The sequence below is a fragment of the Saccopteryx leptura genome, chromosome 6, assembly GCF_036850995.1.
Source record: "Saccopteryx leptura isolate mSacLep1 chromosome 6, mSacLep1_pri_phased_curated, whole genome shotgun sequence".
NCBI classification, from domain to species: domain Eukaryota; kingdom Metazoa; phylum Chordata; class Mammalia; order Chiroptera; family Emballonuridae; genus Saccopteryx; species Saccopteryx leptura.
In genome coordinates, this window is record NC_089508.1 from 145,728,383 (window position 1) to 145,747,685 (window position 19,303).

A 19,303-nucleotide genomic window follows, 5' to 3' on the forward strand; every position below is an offset into this window, starting at 1 on the left:
AACTGTAAAGATGTATGCCCCTTTTCTCCTGGGGTGCTGGCGCACCTGACCTCCTCCTGCAGATAGCTCATTCGCTCCCAAGGCCTCTGCACTTCTATAATAATGGCATCTTACCTATGGACACTCTCCGTAGCTTGAATTCAGTAAAAAATTCTAACAGATTTGTATCTGCCAATATATTTCTACAGTTGTATTGAATCACAAAAACCTATTGAATAGATTCTACCTAGCATTTTCTCAGTTATTTAATAGTACTTGGACAACCATTTGATAAAGATTTTAGGATTAACTGGATCAGGGAATAAAATGAAAGCATAGTGTATATGTATTCTGAGGTCAAATCCAGCCCTAGTCTGCAGTGACTGTTATAGGTCCCATCTTCTGAGAGTACAGATGTCATCAGTACATCCCACTGCCTCTGCCTGTAAATATTGGGAAAGCGCCTGGCCTTGCCGCAGGCTTCTCCACAGGTGTTGCGTGGAAAGAATGGACTGAGAAGGGCTTACCTGTTTGGAATGGCAGGCCCTACAGAATCCCTTCCTAGAGAGGAGGAGATCAGTACAGAGCGATCTTTATTCCAGTAACCCAATACTAGACCCTTTATTTGCCTACCTGTAAAAACTTGTTAGAGATATGTCTCTAATCCAAAACTAGTTCTGAGCAGTTGCAGTGGAAGGGCCCACTCTTGTTAGTCCTCCCAATCTGTGCTGTGGGTTGTGACAAGGAGTAGGCATCACCCAGTGGCCATGTATGGGGTCAGTTTGGCTCTTGTTCATGGTCTCTCCTCCACACATTCTGAGTGATGTTCTGAGTCACTCAGAACCAGCTGAATGGCAGTGAGCAGGAGTTGGCCAAATAATATATGTCCTATTCATAGGATCGAATACATGCAACAATAAGCATTTAGTTAATAACTAATAATTTGCAAAATCCTTTTTGATACATCATGAAATGAAAAAACAGTATACTAAACAGTATATATGATGTGCTCTTTGCTATTTTTTAAATAATAGTGTGTGTGTGTGTGTGTGTAGAAGAAAAGCCAAGAATGATAAACATCACAGTGTTATATTCAGATAGGATACTCACTAGCAATTTTTCCTTTAAAGTCTTTCTGCAGTTTTCACATTTTCTGCCTTGGCTGTTTTATAGTTGTGGTCAGAAAAGTCAATAAACATTTTAAGATTCTTCTTGCAATGTTTTTCCCATTTTAAAATAACAAGGGAGCTAAAAAGCAATATACAATATACTAACACCATTATGCAATGTGTGCAGGTGGGGGAAGCAAGAAAATGGGCAGCCATACAGCCCCCCCCCCCCCCCAGCAGGTCGGGCCTTGGTCTGAATTAGTGGCATGGCTGCAGGAGAGGGCTGTGGTCCCTTCGCAAGGGAGAGTGACAGTGCCAGCCAGAGAGCCTGGTCCAGGCCCAGTGCCCTGCCCTTTGCACACAGACGCAGCTCTGCAGGGCCCTGCCCCCCGCCGCGCAGCCATCTGCTGCAGGGCACTTTCTTCCTGACGGTAATATTAGTGGACTACTTCATTAAACCAGCCAGCTTCCTGCATGCATTTCTATTTCTCTTGTCTACATTAGAGTGTCTCAGCAGTAGGAAGCTTTCCTTACCCTATACACTGCAGGCATCCCCAAACTACGGCCTGCGGGCCGCATGCAGCCCCCTGAGGCCATTTATCCAGCCCCCCACCACACTTCCGGAAGGGGCACCTCTTTTATTGGTGGTCAGTGAGAGGAGCACTGTATGTGGCGGCCCTCCAACGGTCTGAGGGACACTGAGCTGGCCCCCTGTGTAAAAAGTTTGGGGACCCCTGCAGGGATGCTGCCTCAGAAAGCTGACGGCATCAGGGACCTGCGCCCAGATGATTTCTGTTTCTACACAGGCAGTCAGAGCTCTGCCTGCCAGAGGCCAAAAGCTCTGGCTCTTGACATTCTCAGTGCAGATCTTTGAGGTAAATGACCGAGAAGGGACCACATGCCTTTTACTAATTCGGGGACACAGACCCTGCCTTGGGGTAGACACTACCACCTTTGCTCTGGAAGGGGCAGCTTTGCCCCTGAATTTGGTCCACAGCCTGCTCTGCAGGAGGCTTGGTTAGGTTTAAAGAAGGAGCAGCAAAAGCTGTCAGGAGATACGGGCTGTTAGGGTGGGCCTGTTAGCACGGCACCTTGGAAGGAGAAAACCATCAGTAACTCTCGAGCGTCATGTTCATGTCAGCTGGTTTTAGTTGTAGCAAGATGAGAGTTTTCGTGTCTACAGTTTGTGTTGGAGACTATCTGCTGCTGAAAGCCCCGCTCCCGGCCTGCGTTTCTGTAGAACTGAGGCAGCCGTCTGGGCGGCGCCTGTCCCAGCACTGGACACATGTTCTGTCCTTTCCTTCCACCTGTGAACCTGGAGCTAATCAGCCAGCCCCTGAAATAACGAGTTCCCAGGGTTTCCAGATTCTCAACCCCGAGTTTGAGATTCCAGTGCTGTAGCCAGAAGGCAGCCACAGCTTGGGCTTGGCTTGGTCTGTTGTTTGCCAATACTTTGGCAGCGCCAGGAGCATCCAGAAAACATGGAGGGATGGGTATTTAGTGTGTTCTTGTTTTAATTCTAGCAATCATTATTTAGTCATTTACTTTATGCTAAGTCTGTGCTAGTGTTTTACTGTATTTCTCATTTTGCCCTCACAACACTTGCAGTCAGGGGTGGCTCAAGGCAGTGAACGCTGAGGGCTGCAGGTTGCCAGGGTAGCAGTTTGGAAAATGTTGAGAGAATATGGAGCTGCATCTCAGACACAGGGCTGTGTGGTCCCAAAGCCTATGCTTGTAACCACTTCCTATGCCAGGAGTTCCCGTGTGTCTGCACTCACTTAGACCACATTCCAGTGCTTCTGTGAGTCATCTAGGGAGAATGTCAGAGAATTTAAGAGCATCTACCCCCTCACACACACTTTGGTGGGGACCTACTGCTGTGAAATGCCCCCCTTCACTGTCTTGCCACCTACAGGCTCCAGGAGATGCCTCAGGACCCTGAGCCCCTGTGTCGTTTATTCTGTAGGCTGCCTGACGCTCGCCTCCTTTCATTCTGTCTGCTGCGGCTGGCAGTCCAGACCTAAGACAGGCACCTGGAGTCCACTAGCTTCTCACCCCCTAGTCACAGCCTCCAGCTTCACTCTCTTCTGGGATTCACAGGACCCGCCCTTGCCACAATATCCAGGCCTTCCTAAAAAAACTCCATGGAGGCCTTCACTTCCTGCGGGCCTCCAGCACTCGCTGGACACTGGCCTCTTTCCCCTACTCCTCCCAGAAACCCTCAGCATGTCCTGGGGAGGGAGGGAGGAGTGCTTCCCTCCTGCCTGCTTCCTTCCTGCACTGCTTCTTGCGCTCAGCACACAGCCTCATCCGCCGGCCACTGTCCCAGGCCCCTCACCTAAAGGGGGTTTGGGGTGGGTAGCGGTGGGTGCCACGGGCCACCACTGATGTTGAGTACGCACATGGGGACAGCAGAACTTCTTTATTTGTAATCATCTTTAACAGATTTATAGCTACACAGCTATGAGTCACTTAACTGTTGACATCCTCTACTAGAAGTACAGTTTTTTCTAATGAGACCTAACATTTGATTAAGCCTACCTGCTGGCTATAGAGTTGAACCTTCAAAGTGCTGCTATGTTTATTTTTCTCTAAGAATGATATTGTGGCATTTGGGATATCTGCATTTTATAACATCTAAATTAATTTCCATTTCCTTCTATTTTCTCATGATGATTTATTTATTAAATTGCTTGTGTTTCAGATTCCACTTGGATTCAGAGAGAAAGGAGGTTCTCATGTTGTTTTCTTTCAGACTCTTAAAAAAACACCAGGAAGAAAATGTCTACATTTGATGTTTACAGTTAATTACTATATGTCAGTGACACATAAAATGGAGTCAAATTCAGTTCTGCCTCTATGGCTGTTTGGCAGTGCTGATGGTGGCTACAGTGGCAGAAAAATAACTGCTGTGGCTCAGAGCTCCAAAGGGTTAGGTGATTTACTAAAATATCCCATTTTAATCTTTTTTTTATTAACGGATTTTAGAGAGAAAGAAAGGGGAGAGAGACAGAGACAGGAACAGGAACAATGTTCTGTTCCTATATGTGCCCTGACTGGGGATCGAACTGGCAACCTCTGTGCTTGGGCCGACACTCTATCAATTGAGCTAAAAGATCCCACTTTAAAATGAGCTGGGTTTTACCAGGCCTTGCTTATGCAGGCAGCTCCACCAACAACTTTGGTGTTCGTCAGCCTGCTGGACACGGCACATTACAGATTGTCCTCTTTGCTGTCTGTCCCACTCCTCCCGTCCTCCTCCGTCTGCCATTGCATCGTTTGCAGTTTGCATCAAGAATATATTGAAGGAAATTAAAGGAAAACACAAATATTCATACTATAAAACTAATTTATTTGCCATAGGTAAGTTTCAAATTTGACTTTCAAGTTCCTGAGGCCAATGATAAAAGAGAAACAGAATCAACTCTGTAATTCTCATGTTCAGAGGAAGGAAATCTATAATATCTATTCCTAGGAGAAAGTTCAGTGTTCCTGGTCCTTCATTTTAAAGCCCTTTTATTTATTTTCTTTTTATTAATTTTAATTTATTGTGTTTACATAGATTCTAGTGTCGCCCCGAATGCCTCCCCCACCCCCGTATTCCCCTCAACATCTCCCTTGCCCCCTTCCTCATAGTGCCTTCTCCCCTTCCCTTCAGCTTTCTCCCTTCCTATCATCCCCTTTCCCTCTGTCCTCTTTTCCTCCTGTCCCTTTGATCCCTCCTCTGTCTCAATTCCGTTCCTCAGTTCACATTGTTCATTGGATTCCTCAAATGAATGAGGTCATATGATATTTTTCTTTTAATGCCTGTTAAAGCCCTTTTACCTGGGACCTCATATAGAGAGCACCAAGAGAACTAGGGACCAGAATTCTTGGTTATCTGTTGTTGAGGCCAGAAGGGTTTCCACAGGGCTGTTCTTCAGTAAGTCAGAGACTGTCATACAGGACTGACCTCCCAGGTCTCCTTGTGTCAGAAACTAGTATTCAAGTCTACGGCCATACCACCCTGAACGCACCCGATCTCGTCTGATCTCGGAAGCTAAGCAGGGTTGGGCCTGGTTAGTACTTGGATGAGAGAAACTAGTATTCAAGATGATTCCTACAATATCACATGGCATACGCAAAGGGTGGGCTTTTCTGGCCAACTAGAGTCAGCCCTCAGAAGCCTTTAAGACTGAACCACTCAGTTGCGTGACCAGGCGATGGAGCAATGGATGGAGCATCGGACTGGGAAGCAGAGGGCCCAGGTTCGAAACCTTGAGGTCGCCAGCTTGAGCGCGGGCTCATCTGGTTTGAGCAAAGCTCACCAGCTTGAGCCCAAGGTCGCTGGCTTGAGCAGGGGTCACTCAGTCTGCTGTAGCCCCCCCCTCGCCCCCATCATCAAGGCACATATGAGAACGGTCAATGAACAACTGGGGTGCCGCAGGGAGGAATTGGTGCTTCTCGTCTCTCTCCCTTCCGGTCTTCTGTCCCTATCTGTCCCTCTCTCTGTCTCTCTCTGTCTCTGTCACAAAAAAAAAAAAAGAAAAGACTGAACCACTCGGTGCCCCACAGGAACTTACCAGTCATGCCAGGTGAAAATAATTCTGAGAGGCTGTGATGATGTGGTTCAAGTATGTAGGCAACGTGAGTCCACTTGGACCCAAAGAGAGATAAATTTCTAGACTTTAGAATTGCATGGTCTTCAAGTGGTGCATAATTATTTTCAGGTTGATTTTTCTTTTTTTCTTTTTAAATAATTTTTATTTTTTAGTTATAGTTGGCATACAATATTATATTAGTTTTAGGTGTACAGCCTAGTGATGAGACATTTATATAACTTATGAAGTGACTACTGCGATAAATCTAGTACCTATTTGACACCATACATAGTTATTACATTATTATTGACTCTGTTTTCCATGTTGTGCTTTACATCCATAGCTATTCTGTAACTACCAATATATACTTCTTTTCTTTAGGTTATTAAACAATATGATAAAAGCTACAGATGAGCAGCCAGATAAAGAGATACATAGGGTGAGGTCCTGTCAAGTCCTGACAGCCAGAACTTCTGTCTCCGTGGAGTTGGGGTGTGTCCTCCGCTGTGAGTGTGCTCACCAGCCTGGAAGCTCTCCAGCCCCGACCACTGGGGTTTGATGGAGGCTTCCTTACATAGGAATGACCAATTATTAACTCCACTTCCTGTCCCTCTCCCTCTCTGGAGGATGAAGGCTGAGGCGGAAATCCCAGTTTCTTTTTTTCTTTTAGGAATTCAATTTCTCTTTAGATAAAATAAGAATTAAAGTCTCAATACATTTGGGTTGTGTAAAACCAGACCTTTCCTAATTATTGTAGGTCACAATCTCTTTTTCTTCACTGCCTTCTAGTATATAAACTAAATGAAAAAAAATCACTTATTTTGTATTTCTCATAGGCAGTGTAAGTTTATTATTTAATATTTCATTTTGTTAAGTCTTGCTTCTGCTCTATATGAGCTGTAAGCCACTGATGGACAATCATTGTAATAATCAAGGCTGATAATAATTTGAGAGGTTACTATATACCAGGTGTATTAGCCAGGGTGGACTAGGTTATGCTGTAATAGCAGATGACCTCAAAATCTCAGTGGCTTAACAGTTATTTTTTCCCTGCACATAGTACGTGTCCATGGGAGTCATCAGGCAGCCTCTGCTCCACATAGACTCTCAGGATCTAGACTGACAGTCTCTATCACAACCTGTGCTCCTGTCTTCCCAGCAGAGCAAGGGAATGCGGCACACTGTGCATCATCTCTTTTTTTTTTAATTTATTGAATTTATTGGGGTGACATTGGTTAATAAGATTATATAGGCCTCAGGTATAGAATCTATAACACATCATCTGTAAATTGCATTGTGTGTTCACCACCTCAAGTCAGGTCTCCTTCCATCACCATTTATCCGCCTTCACCCTCTTCCTCCTCTCCACACCCCCTTTCCTCTGGTAATCACCACACTGTTGTCTGTGTCTATCAGTTTTTATGGGTTTTTTTTTTTTTGCTTAATCCCTTCACCTTTTTCACCTGTCCTCCTAATCTCCCTCCCATTTGACAACCATCAAAATGTTCTCTGTATCAATGAGTCCACATAGAAGTGAAATCACGTGGTATGTATCTGACTGATTTAATTCAGCACAAGACCCTAGAGCAGTGGTTCTCAACCTTTCTAATGCCGTGACCCCGCAATACAGTTCCTCATGTTGCGGTGACCCCAAACCAGAAAATAATTTTGGTGGCTACTTCATAACTGTAATTTTGCTACAGTTATGATTCGGAATGTAAATACCTAATATGCATTATGTATTTTCCGATGGCTTTAGGCAACCATGCTGGGGTTGCGACCCACAGGTTGAGAACCGCTGCCCTAGAGCCATTCATGTTGTTGCAGATGGCAAGATTTCTTTTTTTTTTTTAATGGCTGAATCATATTTCATTGTTTTTATGTCCCACTTCTTTAAACATTCATCTGTTGGTGGACACTTAGGTTGCTTTCATATCTTAGCTATTGTAAATAATGCTGCTATGAACATATGTATGCATAAGTCTTTTCAACTTAATGTTTTGAGTTTCTTCTGGTAAATGCCCAGAAGTGGAATTGCTGGGTCCTTCATTGTCTCTTGTTATAGTCTTTGCTTTAAAGTCTGTTTTGTCTGGTATAGGCATTGCTACCCCAGCTGTTTTTGCTGCTGTTATTCCATTTTCATGAAATATATTATTTATCTATCCTTTCATTTTGTATCTGTGTATGTGTATGTCTTTTGATCTGAAACCAATCTCCTATAGGCAGCCTATGGTATATAATGGTCTTGGTTTTTCATTCATTCAGCCACCGTATGTCTTTTGATTGGAGGATTTAATCCATTTTTTGCATTTAAATTAATTGTTGATAGGTATGTATTCACTGTCATTTTTTTATTCATATTTTGATCATTTTTTTCTTCTTCTCAAAAAAGACCCTTTAATATTTCTTATAATGGTGGTTTGGTGGTGATGAATTCCTTTAAGTTTTCTTGTCTAGGAAGCTCTTTCTCTGTCCTTTGGTTCTAAATGATAGCTTTTTTGGGTAGAGTAATCTTGGTTGTAGGTCCTTGCTTTTTATCACTTAGAATATTTCATGCCAGTCCCTTCTGGCCTACAAAGTTTCTGTTGAGAAATCAGCTGACAGTTTTATGGGAGCTCCTTTGTAGGTAACTAACTGCTTTTGCTGCTTTAAGATTTTCTTTTTGTTTCTACCCTTTTGCATTTTAATTATGTTTCTTGATGTTGGCCTTTTTGGTATCTTGTTTGGTACTCTGAGTTTCCTGGACTTGTATGTCTATTTTCTTCACCAGATTAGGGGATTTCTCCATCATTATTGTTTTCAAATAGGTTTTCAGTTTCTTGCTCTCTTCCTTTTCTGGCATCCCATGATATGAATATCAGTGTGCTTGAAATTGTCCCAGGGGCTTCTTATACTATCCTCATTTTTTTTTGGATTCTTTTTGCTGTTGATTGGGTGTTTTTTGCTTACTTAAATTTCAAATCGCTAATTTGATCCTTTGCTTCATCTGCTGTAGTGTTGATTCCTCCTAATGTATTCTTCATTTCTGTTATTGTATTCATTTGTGACTGGCTCTTTTTTGTTTCCTCTATTTTTATGTTTCCTCTTTGTTGAAGCTCTCACTAAGTTCACTTACTCTTTCTCTAAGTTCATTAAGAATTCTTATAATCATGGCCTGACCTGTGGTGGCGCAGTGGATAAAGCGTCGACCTGGAAATGCTGAGGTTGCCGGTTCAAAACCCTGGGCTTGCCTAGTAAAGGCACATATGGGAGTTGATGCTTCCAGCTCCTCCTCCCTTCTCTCTCTCTCTGTCTCTCTCTCCTCTCTCTGTCTCTCTCTCTCTCTCTCCTCTCTAAAAATGAATAATAAAATAAAATTTAAAAAAATTAAAAAAAAAAAGAATTCTTATAATCAGTGTTTTGAACTCTGCATCTGGTCAATTGCTTATCTCTATTTAGTTCTCCTTCTGGAGTTTTGTTCTTTTATTTCACTTGGGACATGTTTCTTTGTCTCCTCACTTTGGTAGCCTCCCTGTGTTTGTTTCTATGTATTAGATAGAGCTGCTGTGTCTCCCAGTTGTGGTAAAGTGGCCTTCTATAGTCGGTATCCTATAGGGTCCAGTAGTGCAGACTCTCTGGTCAGCTTAGCTGGGCATTTCAGGTGAGCCCCCCACCCCCTGTGTGCTGTGTGCACCCTCCCATTGTAGTTGGGCCCTGATTGTTGTTGGTACATCAGTGGGAGTAATTTATTTACCCTAGGCCGTGGGCCGTGAGAACACACCCCAAGTAGAGGGAAGGATCAGTTGTTCAGCAGCCCGCCCCCCAGAGCAGGGCTCACTTCAGTGGGGCTCGGTGCCTCATGAGTCTGCTCTGTGAGGATGTGGCTTATGGAGGATTTGGGGCTGCTTGGGTGTGGTATAAAGCTGACCACTGGGTGGCTGGCTCTGGAGCCTCCCAGAGGTGCAGGCCAGGTTCAGCCACTGCCTCTGCTGTGCTTGGTGCCCCCCAGCGTGAGCTACAGAGCAATGTGCAGTAGCTGCTTTTTGTGCTGGGCTTGGAGATGCCTGGGAGAGACCAGTCTCTGACCCAAGTCTGGTTGTCACTAGTGCTGGGCCTGGGGCTACTGAGCCAGAAGTAGGGGCATGCCGAGGCCAGATGCTGCTTGTTTGGGATTTGTGACCCTCTGAGATATTTTAGAAAAGTCTACAGCAGGAGCGAAAACAGACATTTTATATGGAAAAGCCCCTGGAACATCGCATGGGTGGGCTTGCAAGTTGGGTAGGGCAGGATCTCAAGGAGTCACCGGGTAGGATGAACACTGTGAGCCAGGTTGATGGGGACTCAGATATGGCACCCACCTCTGGCTCTGCCTGCTCAGATGGGGAGGACGCAGTGAAGGAGCAGTGGCCTCTGCCAACACTTCTGTCTGGGAAAAAGCTGCTTTTCAGCACTGGAGGTCAGAGCAAATAAGTCCAAGTAAGTGCACAGGCCGGTTAAGAGGAAAGCCTGAGACTCCAATAGGTTTCCTTCTCAGCCGCAATCCCTGCTGGGTTTTTTTGTTTGTTTGTTTTTGTTTTTTTCATTTTTCCGAAGCTGGAAATGGGGAGGCAGTCAGACAGACTCCTGCATGCACCCGACCGGGATCCACCCGGCATGCCCACCAGGGGGCGATGTTCTGCCCATCCGGGGGGTCGCTCTGTTGCATCCAGAACCATTCTAGCGCCTGAGGCAGAGGCCACAGAGCCATCCCCAGCGCCCGGGCCATCTTTTGCTCCAATGGAGCCTCGGCTGCGGGAGGGGAAGAGAGAGACAGAGAGGAAGGAGAGGGAGAGGGGTGGAGAAGCAGATGGGCGCCTCTCCTGTGTGCCCTGGCCGGGAATTAAACTCGGGACTCCTGCATGCCAGGCTGACGCTCTACCGCTGAGCCAACCGGCCAGGGCCTCCCTGCTGGTTTTTACATCCAGATATTATGGGGACTTCTCTTCCTGGCCCCTGACCGCTGGACTGGCAGATCTGGTGTGGGGCTGGGGCCTAGGCAGCTGAGATATCCCTCCCAATTTTTAACCACCATAGGTTGTACGGGACCACTCCATTCTACTTTTCTGCTCTTCCTACCTGTCTGGCTGTGGCTTCTTCTGTATATCCTTAGTTACATGACTTCTTTTGAGCTAGATTTCAGGTGGCTCTGAATGATGGTTGTTCTATAGTTTAGTTGTAATTTTTTTTAAGTGAGAGGAGGGGAGATAGAGAAAGTCCCCCACATGTGCCCTGACCAGGATCCATCCAGCAGCCCCTGTCTGGGGCCAATGCTCAAATCAGCCGAGTTCTCCTCAGCACCTGGGGCCAAGCTCCAACCAGTCAAGTCACTGGCTGCAAGAAGGGAAGATAGAAGGGGGAGAAGAAGGAGAAGCAAAGAAATGGTTGCTTCTTATGTGTGCCCTGACCCGGGGTCAAACCTGTGATGTCTGTATGCCAAGCCGATGCAGGGTCTGTTTAGAGCTTTAAGAATCTCTGGTGATAGACAATGCAAATGAACTGTTTTAACAATAACTAAGTAAAATAAATTACTGATAAATGTTATTTTTTAATCATTTTTTGATAAATATTTGATAAAACAGTTGAAATTAGAAAAATCTTATCAGAGGTAGATTTTATAAAATAGTTAATATAAAGACATTCTTTCTAATAATATTCTGGATGCTACAAGAACCACATGTCTGTTGAGAGCACTCCTGACTTGGCACCAGTGTGAGGCAGATGCCACCTCTGGCCTGTGCAGGTCTCCAGTGTAGACGAGTGATTGCAATGGGCGAGGACAGCCTGTGACGCAGGCTGTGTCCCGTCGTGCAGCATCACTGCTGCTCTGTCAGGAGGTGTCACTGCCATCTTATCCCTTGAGATTCAGCCTCTCCAGCTGTGCCTCTAATCACCTGTTGTCCATCAGAGCCCAATGCCAAGGACAGGTCAATAAGAGTTTGTCTTTGTTCTTGCCAGCCTTTTGACAAGGTGGTAGGTGACTGACAGTTGGGCAGGCTTGCGTGGGTGCTCCCGTGGAGTGGTGGGTGGTGCCCCCAGACAGGCACTGCACTAGACGGGAGCTGGCATAAATCTTTGATGGACTGTTCTGCAAAGGAGTAGCTTTGTATCTACAAAGACATAATCGCCCTTTGAAAAGTATAGAAAATATTTGAATTGACTCACTTTAGATTATAACCCAAAGAAGGAGTTTATTTAAAATGAAAACAAAGTTTTGATGAAGATAATTTGTTAGTTATAACTTCCTGAAGGCTTTACTGTGTGTCTAGTTGATGAGCTCTAAGAGGAGATTTTTGCTGAGTCACTAGAAAGGAAAAGGAGACCCATCGGCCAGTGAGCCGGGGGTCAAGGAGAGAGCTGAAGGGCAATGTCTGTGCCCGGGCTGAATGAGGGGTTAGGAAGTGGTTAAGAATTGGCCAGTTCAGGAAGAAGCTATTGTTTGTTCATCTTTTGTGCTGTTACACTCCTATGCTGTTGTATCAATATACTATTATGGTTTTTCCAGCAATTTACCTCTTTTACTGGTGAACAGTACACAGTGACTTCTGCTTTTCCTCTTTCAGACCACTGCTCTTCCAGACAAGTGAACATGTGGCCAGTAGTCCTGCACTGGGAGACATTATTCCTTTCAGCATCATTATTCAGTTTTTGTTTACGAGAGCGCCTGCGGAGCTGAAATCCCCTTTCCAGGTAATACAGGGAAGCATTGACTGAATGCATTGCTGGCCTTCTCTTTGTCCTGTTTCGTCATGGATTTCTGTCTTAGCAGTGAATCATTAAGGAAGGAAAATTCCTACTGCCCTGTAGTGTGAGAATTACCTGAAGAATCTAGAATGATCCCTCTAAGTAAGGACACAAGTGATTTATATTCATAAAGCTTCTCTGATAGAGGCCCCATTTCCTGTGCTGACCCAACTTCAATTGGCAAATCCACAGGTTCCTTGGAAGTTAGGAAGGTGCCCACCCAAGGGCTGTGCCTACCGGAGGGCTAGTTGGTGTGGGAGGTGTTTCACGTCAGGAGCACGTTTTGAACCAGCGCTTGCTGCCATTCACTGAAGAACTGTGTGCACGTCTCTAATTGTGTCTCAACCCTGCAGAGGGCAGAGTGGTCCCATGCGCGCTTCTCCCAGTGGCTGGATGATCATCCGTCGGAGAAGGACAGGCTCCTCCTCATCAGGTAAAGCCGTGTGCTCCAGGTGCACCTGTGTGTTCTCAGAAGCGCAGGGAGAGTGGGAGCCGTGGGGGAAGAGGAAGAAGCGGGCCTGTGGACGGCACGTGTGGTGGCGCCCTCTGGCCTCTGGTCGCATTACTGCAGGGCTCACAGCGGGGAGTGCGGCCGGCCGCCCGGTTGGGCACCAGTATTGCTTTCCGGTCCCTTCGCGTCCAAATCTTTATGTCCCTGTGTGCTCGCCCACGCCTGAGGCAGCCTAAGAACTGTGCACTTGCGGTTTTGAGAGCCAGTCTCAGCTGGGCGGTTAACTGCCCTCTGGTCCACTGTTAAACCGACTCAAACCTGGTTTTGTTACTGGTAGGAAACAAGGGCGAGCCAGCATCTGCCTAGATGCCCGCTCCTCTGTATACCCACTGTGTTTCCGCGCGCGTGTGCCACCAGTGCAGCATCTTCCCTGTGTCTCCTCCCCCGGGCAGGAGGCTTTCACTGTCACTTGCTACATCACATAGCAAGCCTTGTCTTCCATCAGCACTCTCCAAAATGTCTTCACCACACTCTCCAGAGGCCTCTTAGCACCACGTCCAAGCATCCCGCTCTTACCCTCTGCAGTTTAGCTGGAGTTGACCACCTCCTTCTATTTTTTTTTTTTTTATAAATAAATTTTTATTTTAATGGGGTGACATCAATAAATCAGGGTACATATATTCAAAGAAAACATTTCCAGGTTATCTTGTCATTCAATTCTGCTGCATACCCATCACCAAAAGAGAGATCATCCTCCGTCACCCTCTATCCAGTTTTTTTTTTGTACCCCTCCTCCTTCCCTCCCCCCACCCCCCGTAACCACCACACTCCTGTCCATGTCTCTTAGTCTCGCTTTTATGTCCCACCAATGTATGGAGTCCTGCAGTTCTTGTTTTTTTCTGATTCGCTTATTTCACTCCGCATAATGTTATCAAGATTCCACCATTCTGCTGTAAGTGATCCGATGTCATCATTTCTTCTAGCTGAATAGTATACCATGGTGTATATGTGCCCCATCTTCTTTATCCAGTCTTCTATTTTTTTTACAGTGATTAAAAGCCTTTAAGCAAACTCTTGGCCAATACAGCAAGAATCCATAAAAGAGTAGTGTCCTTAACATGGTCACCAAGTCCAAGTTGGCCCCATCACCATGCCAAATCCCTGAGAAATGCAACCCAACCACAGTTCAGTCTGTTAGGAGCTGTCACAGGGAGCAGGAGTCCAGGAAAAGTCCACACAGGAAAAGTCCGCATGGCGCTGGAATTGTTGTCAGCATTCTATACTTTGCAGCTCATGTCCAAGTCCCAATGACAGCTGCTTCTAGCTGGTAATGATTCAGGTAGACTGGAAAAGCCATTTGCAGCATGTGTGGATATGGAGCTTCTGTTCTCCTCTGCCTGGAGAGTTGAGACCAGGTTGCTTTTCCCTGGAGCTCTGCGACCGTGGCATGGTAAAGAGAACCTTGGGATACACTAAGTTCCCGCCACGGGAGTCTCTCCCTGCTGCTTTTCGCTCCGGGGAGCTGGGCAGCCCTCTCCGCGTTTCCCCGTTTCCACTTGTCCTACCAGTCTCGGTGTGGCTTCTTCAGTATTCCTTGGTTGAAGAGTCCTCTTAGTTTAGTCCAAGGTTGGTTTTTCCAGATGATAGTTCATAAAATTAGTTTGTAATCCACTTTGGTTCTGGGACGTAGATGTTGGTACGTCCGCCTACTCCAGCGCCATCTTGTCTCTCCGACCACCTCCTTCTTGAAACTGCTCCCCCACTGACTGACTGACTGGCTTTTTTATTGACGCTGACTTGGTGCCAGGCCTGAGGACACAGCAGACTGAGATGCAACCCTGCCTTCTCTGAGCTTGCATGGCACTGCAGCCATATCTGTCATCTATCTTTTCTTTTCTTTTTTCTTTTCTTTTCTTTTCTTTTCTTTTCTTTCTTTCTTTCTCTTTCTCCCTCCCTCCCTCCCTCCCTCCCTCCCTTCCTCCTTTCCTTCCTTCCTTCTTTCCTTCCTTTCCTTCCTTCTGCCCTCCCTCCCTCCATCCCTCTCTTCTCTCTCTCTCTCTCTTTCTCTCTCTATTCAGGAGGCAGAGAGACAGACTCCCACATGCACTCCGACCAGAATCCACCTGGCAAGTCCACTAGGGGGCGATGCTCTGCTCACTGGGGCTGCTGCTCTGTTGCTATTTCAGCACCTGAGACTAGATCGTGGAGCCATACTCAGCATCTGGGGGGTGAGGGAGGCAACTTGCTCAAGCCATTGGAGCCATGGCTGGCAAAGGGAAGAGAGAAAAAGAGAAAGGGGGAGGACGAAGGATAGAGAAGCAGATGGGCGCTTCTCCTGTATGGCCTGGCCAGGAATTGAACCCAGGACTTCCACATGCCAGGCGGATGTTCTGAACAACTGCTGAGCCAACTGGTCAGGATCCACCTCTTTGTGTTCTAACTTTTCTTGCCACTTTTTTCCTCTATCTCATTTGCTGAGTTGTCTTCTGTCTGCTCTGAAATGCCATAATTTCTCACAGCTTATTCCTGGCTCATTTTCTTTAACATTCCGTCTGTCCTTGGGTCTCCGACCCTTGGGTCTCCAAGTGAGCTTGTCCGGACCCATGTCTCGTGCTGTCCTCTGTCCCATGGCTCCCAGGTCTGTCTCACCTTGATTGCCTAAGGCCGGGCCAGCAAGCTTGCTGTCTTCTGTTGCCCCTCAAAGTTCCCCAAAAATCAAATCATCTTTCCTTTCAAATCTGCTTATTCTTCTAGACTCCTTGTCTTGGATAAAGTGTCACTGTCATTTATTCAGCAAGTGAGAAAACCTTTAGGTCATCATTCAGCTCCTTGTCACATTTCTCCTCCAAATCAACAGCTCTGGAAACCATTCTCAGGTCTCCCAGATCCCAACAATGTCGCTCTGGGGATCACACCCAACAGGCCTTCTGGAGCCTGAGACCAGGTGATGAGTTGGGTTACCTAAAGCATATGTGGTGATGTGCTGTCAACCAAGTTGCACACAGGAGTCACTCACAGAGCTTTGAAAACCCTGGTGTGCAGGCCACACCCTGACTGGCTGAGACACTAGAGCGGAACCTGGCCTCCAGTTCCTTACAGCTGCCTGGTCAGTTCTGCAGCACAGCCAGGGCTGAGCCCTGCCCGGTGCCAGGTGACAGGTCCACCAGGGAGGGTACTGTCGGAGGCCAGTGAGGGACACGGGTCCAGCCTTAGGGAGGGCACTGAGCCCTCAGGTGTGGTGTCTCGAGCCTGCCTGAATCCCTCAGCCTCTGCACCTCTGAGGGGAAAGTACATTAGTTTGGGCCCTGCTCTTCTGTACTTGCTTAGCTGTACTCTTCTCAGCCATGAGCATCTGACCGAGAATTGGGAGGGTGCTGGGCCAGCCTCCCCACAGCCCTGACACTGGCTCCAACCACCTCAAAGAAGGCTTCTGGGCCCGGTCTAACTAAGGACTCGGCAGTGTCCGGGCATTTTTTGTTCTAAGTCTCAAAGACTTGCTCACCTGCAGCCCACTTAGGAATAGAAGAGTATTTAGAATTCAGTTAATTGAACAAGGATCAGTTTTGTCTTCTTAACCAGTTGGAATTTCACCCACAACAGTTGACTGCTGTGGACACATCACAAATCCTTTTCCGTTAATTCTCTTTAAACATGCCTCCTGGGTGATTTCATCAGAAGCACTGTTGCTAAGCCTATATTTAGCAACTGAAAATCATGCTAAAAAATAATGTCATGCTTTTTAAACAAGCTCTAACCCACACATGTGCTAGCAGAGTCTTGTGCTCTGAGCTGCAAACCAAGCCCTCCCTGCAGCATTCCGAGCCCTGCGACTGCTGGGCCCAGGCTGTGGACGAGGTGGAGCTTTGTCCTGGAGCATTTTGTCTCTTAGCTGTTACTGCAGCTGGCTCTGTCCCTGCACACTGGGCGAGTTTCTTCCCCTGGAGATAAACCCAGGGTGAGTGTTGCTCTTTAAAGGTCAGTAAATTTGTTTGGCTCTGGGGGCAAAGCTTGCCATATACCCTCCTGTTCCTCCCAGGCAGTGTGTTAGGTTGTCATGAAACAGGGCAGCCTGAGTGTGGCGAGCCTCCTGCTCCTGAACAAGTGGCGAAAGGGAACTCTGCCTGCCTTGTGTCTCCTGTGATACCACAGGTTTCTCCAGAGCTTCCTTTCTGTCCCTTTCGACAGCAGATGTTTCTCTAGCGTTATCTAAATGGATACTTGCCAAGTTAACTTTAAAATTTGAGCATGCACTGACCCCCGGGGCCAAGGGGGGGGGGACCGCACCCACTCTGTGCCCAGCAGCAGTGCCCTGCCCTGGGCGCCCTCGGGGCAGAGGCTGCCCGGGAGACCTGCGGGCCTCTAAAAGCTGTGTTTTCAGTAAAGATGAAGACTGAGTGTTTGGTGAAAAGATTTCTCAAGCTCTGCAGAAGTGGTAGGATTGATCTCCAGCCCATTTAGTTTTTTGTTTTTTGAGACAGAAACAGAGAGGGACGGGCAGGAAGGGAGAGAGATGAGAAGCAACAACTCAGAGCTGTGTCATTTTAGTTGCTCACTGATTGCTTCTCATATGTGCCTTGACTGGGGGCCTCCAGCTGAGCCAGTGACCCCTCGCTCAAGTGAGAGATCTTGAGCTCAAGCCAGTGACCTTGGGCTTCAAGCCAGTGACCATGTGGTCATGTCTATGACCCCGCGCTCAAGCTGGCGGCCCTATGCTCAAGCTGGTGAGCTTGTGCTCAAGCCAGCAACCTTGAGGTTTCAAACCTGGGTCCTCAGCTTCCCAGGTCGACACTCTATCCACTGTACCACCACCTGGGCAGGTAGGCCCATTTAGTCTTCTTACTGTGACCGCTTCTCCCTCACTTTTCCCTTAGTCTAGTTAGATCACCTATACGATGTCAAAAATGTGTCCAGATATTATTGTCCTATTGGTATTTTTTATCTCTGCAGTTATTGTACAGTTCTGGGTGCCAGATGCATCCGTGGGCCCCTTGCCCTTCTGCCTTGTCCAGGGCCCAGAGCTAAGAAGCATTCCCTCAGCTCCTGCACTTCAGGTCCTATAGATGGAATGTCATATTCAGTCTCTCCTGGTGTCCCTGTGGCACTAGATACCCACTAGTTCTGGAAACTAGTTGCCCGAGATAAGACCAAAAGGGAGGATGGAGCCAGAGAAAGCAGGGGTTCACCTGGCCCTGAAGGCACATGGCAGATCTTGAAGTCATGTGTGTATTTCAGTACTAAGTACACTTCTATATAATGCTTGACAAAAAACAATTTTGTATCCCAGAAAAGCCTCCACGTGGCTAGTTTATATCATATTGAACAGCATTGCCATGTTACAAGTTATTCCTCTCTTAATTGTTTGCACAGTTCCTATACTAATTCTTTTCAGGAAGGGTAACTAATGATCTATTATGATTACAAACCAGAGTTGGGACTAATTCTTACATAATGCCTAGCCTGACTTTCAAGAAAGCTGATGTTTTGCTCAAGCAAATGAAGTAATTTAATAATTGCTTGAAAATCTTGCTCTGATTTTATGTGGGAGGGTAGCTTTAATCTTTTATTCTTTACATGGCTCTAATACTGTTTTTGACAACTACCAAAAAAACTAACCAAATTGATTTCTGAACTTTCTTTTACATTTTGTGTGTAGTTCATGTCTTACCCTTTTAAGTGCAAATGAAACTAGGTTGATTTTTGTATTAGATAAAATGGATCTAATCCACTCATTACAGAATGATTACAGTTTCTGAGAATTTCACTGCACTGATTTCTTAGCTTGATACATCTTGTTGTCTCAAAGACAGTTGGGCCCTTGAGCATTTTTCTACTGTGTACAAGTCTTCAGGGACTGCATTTTGGGAGTGGGGCGATTGCCCAAGCAGGATGCCGTAGCAACTTGAAAAGTTACTAAAAGCAAGTCTTTTCTTTTTTTTTTCATAAAGAAATAGCCTCATTAAGGCTCAGCTCTGACATGAACTAAGGCATCTCACAAAACAGTCTTCTCCGAGAGCATTAAACCGCTTTGCGCACGCCTTTGCTTCTCTAGAGGACGCCACCATTAGCTTCTCCTTTCCTCTCCTGAACTTCTGCCTTTTCATCACAGTTCTTCCTGTATTTCTAACTCATTTTTTTATTCATTCCTCATGCATTTATCAAGCACTCAGTCCTAGGGTTACATCAATAAAGAAAACAGCCCCAGCCTTCAAAGTTAAGTCTTAAGGGGAAACTGACCAGCAACAGGCTCATCCAGTAGAAGTGTAAATGTTTTGCTCAGTTCCTGAGGTCTCCTGGGAAGGGTGGTGGGGAGACAGTGTAAGTGCTTTATTAGGTTCATAGTTGTACCTGCAAGAGAGCTAGTGCTTCAGAATGCTATCTTTTAATTCTCCTGTGTCATGAACATATTATTTCCATCTTGCAGATGA

At 46.3% G+C, this 19,303-nt stretch overlaps 1 protein-coding gene across 2 annotated transcripts in view; it reads left to right on the forward strand.

The window, feature by feature from the left end:
* COG5 (component of oligomeric golgi complex 5) overlaps nt 1-19,303 on the forward strand; it is a 444,866-nt gene that overhangs the window by 420,786 nt on the left and 4,777 nt on the right. For both annotated transcript variants that reach the window (XM_066342433.1, XM_066342435.1), the window contains 2 exons: nt 12,247-12,373; nt 12,781-12,860. In XM_066342433.1, the coding sequence (XP_066198530.1) occupies nt 12,247-12,373; nt 12,781-12,860 (207 nt within the window). The remainder of the gene's footprint in view (nt 1-12,246; nt 12,374-12,780; nt 12,861-19,303) is intronic.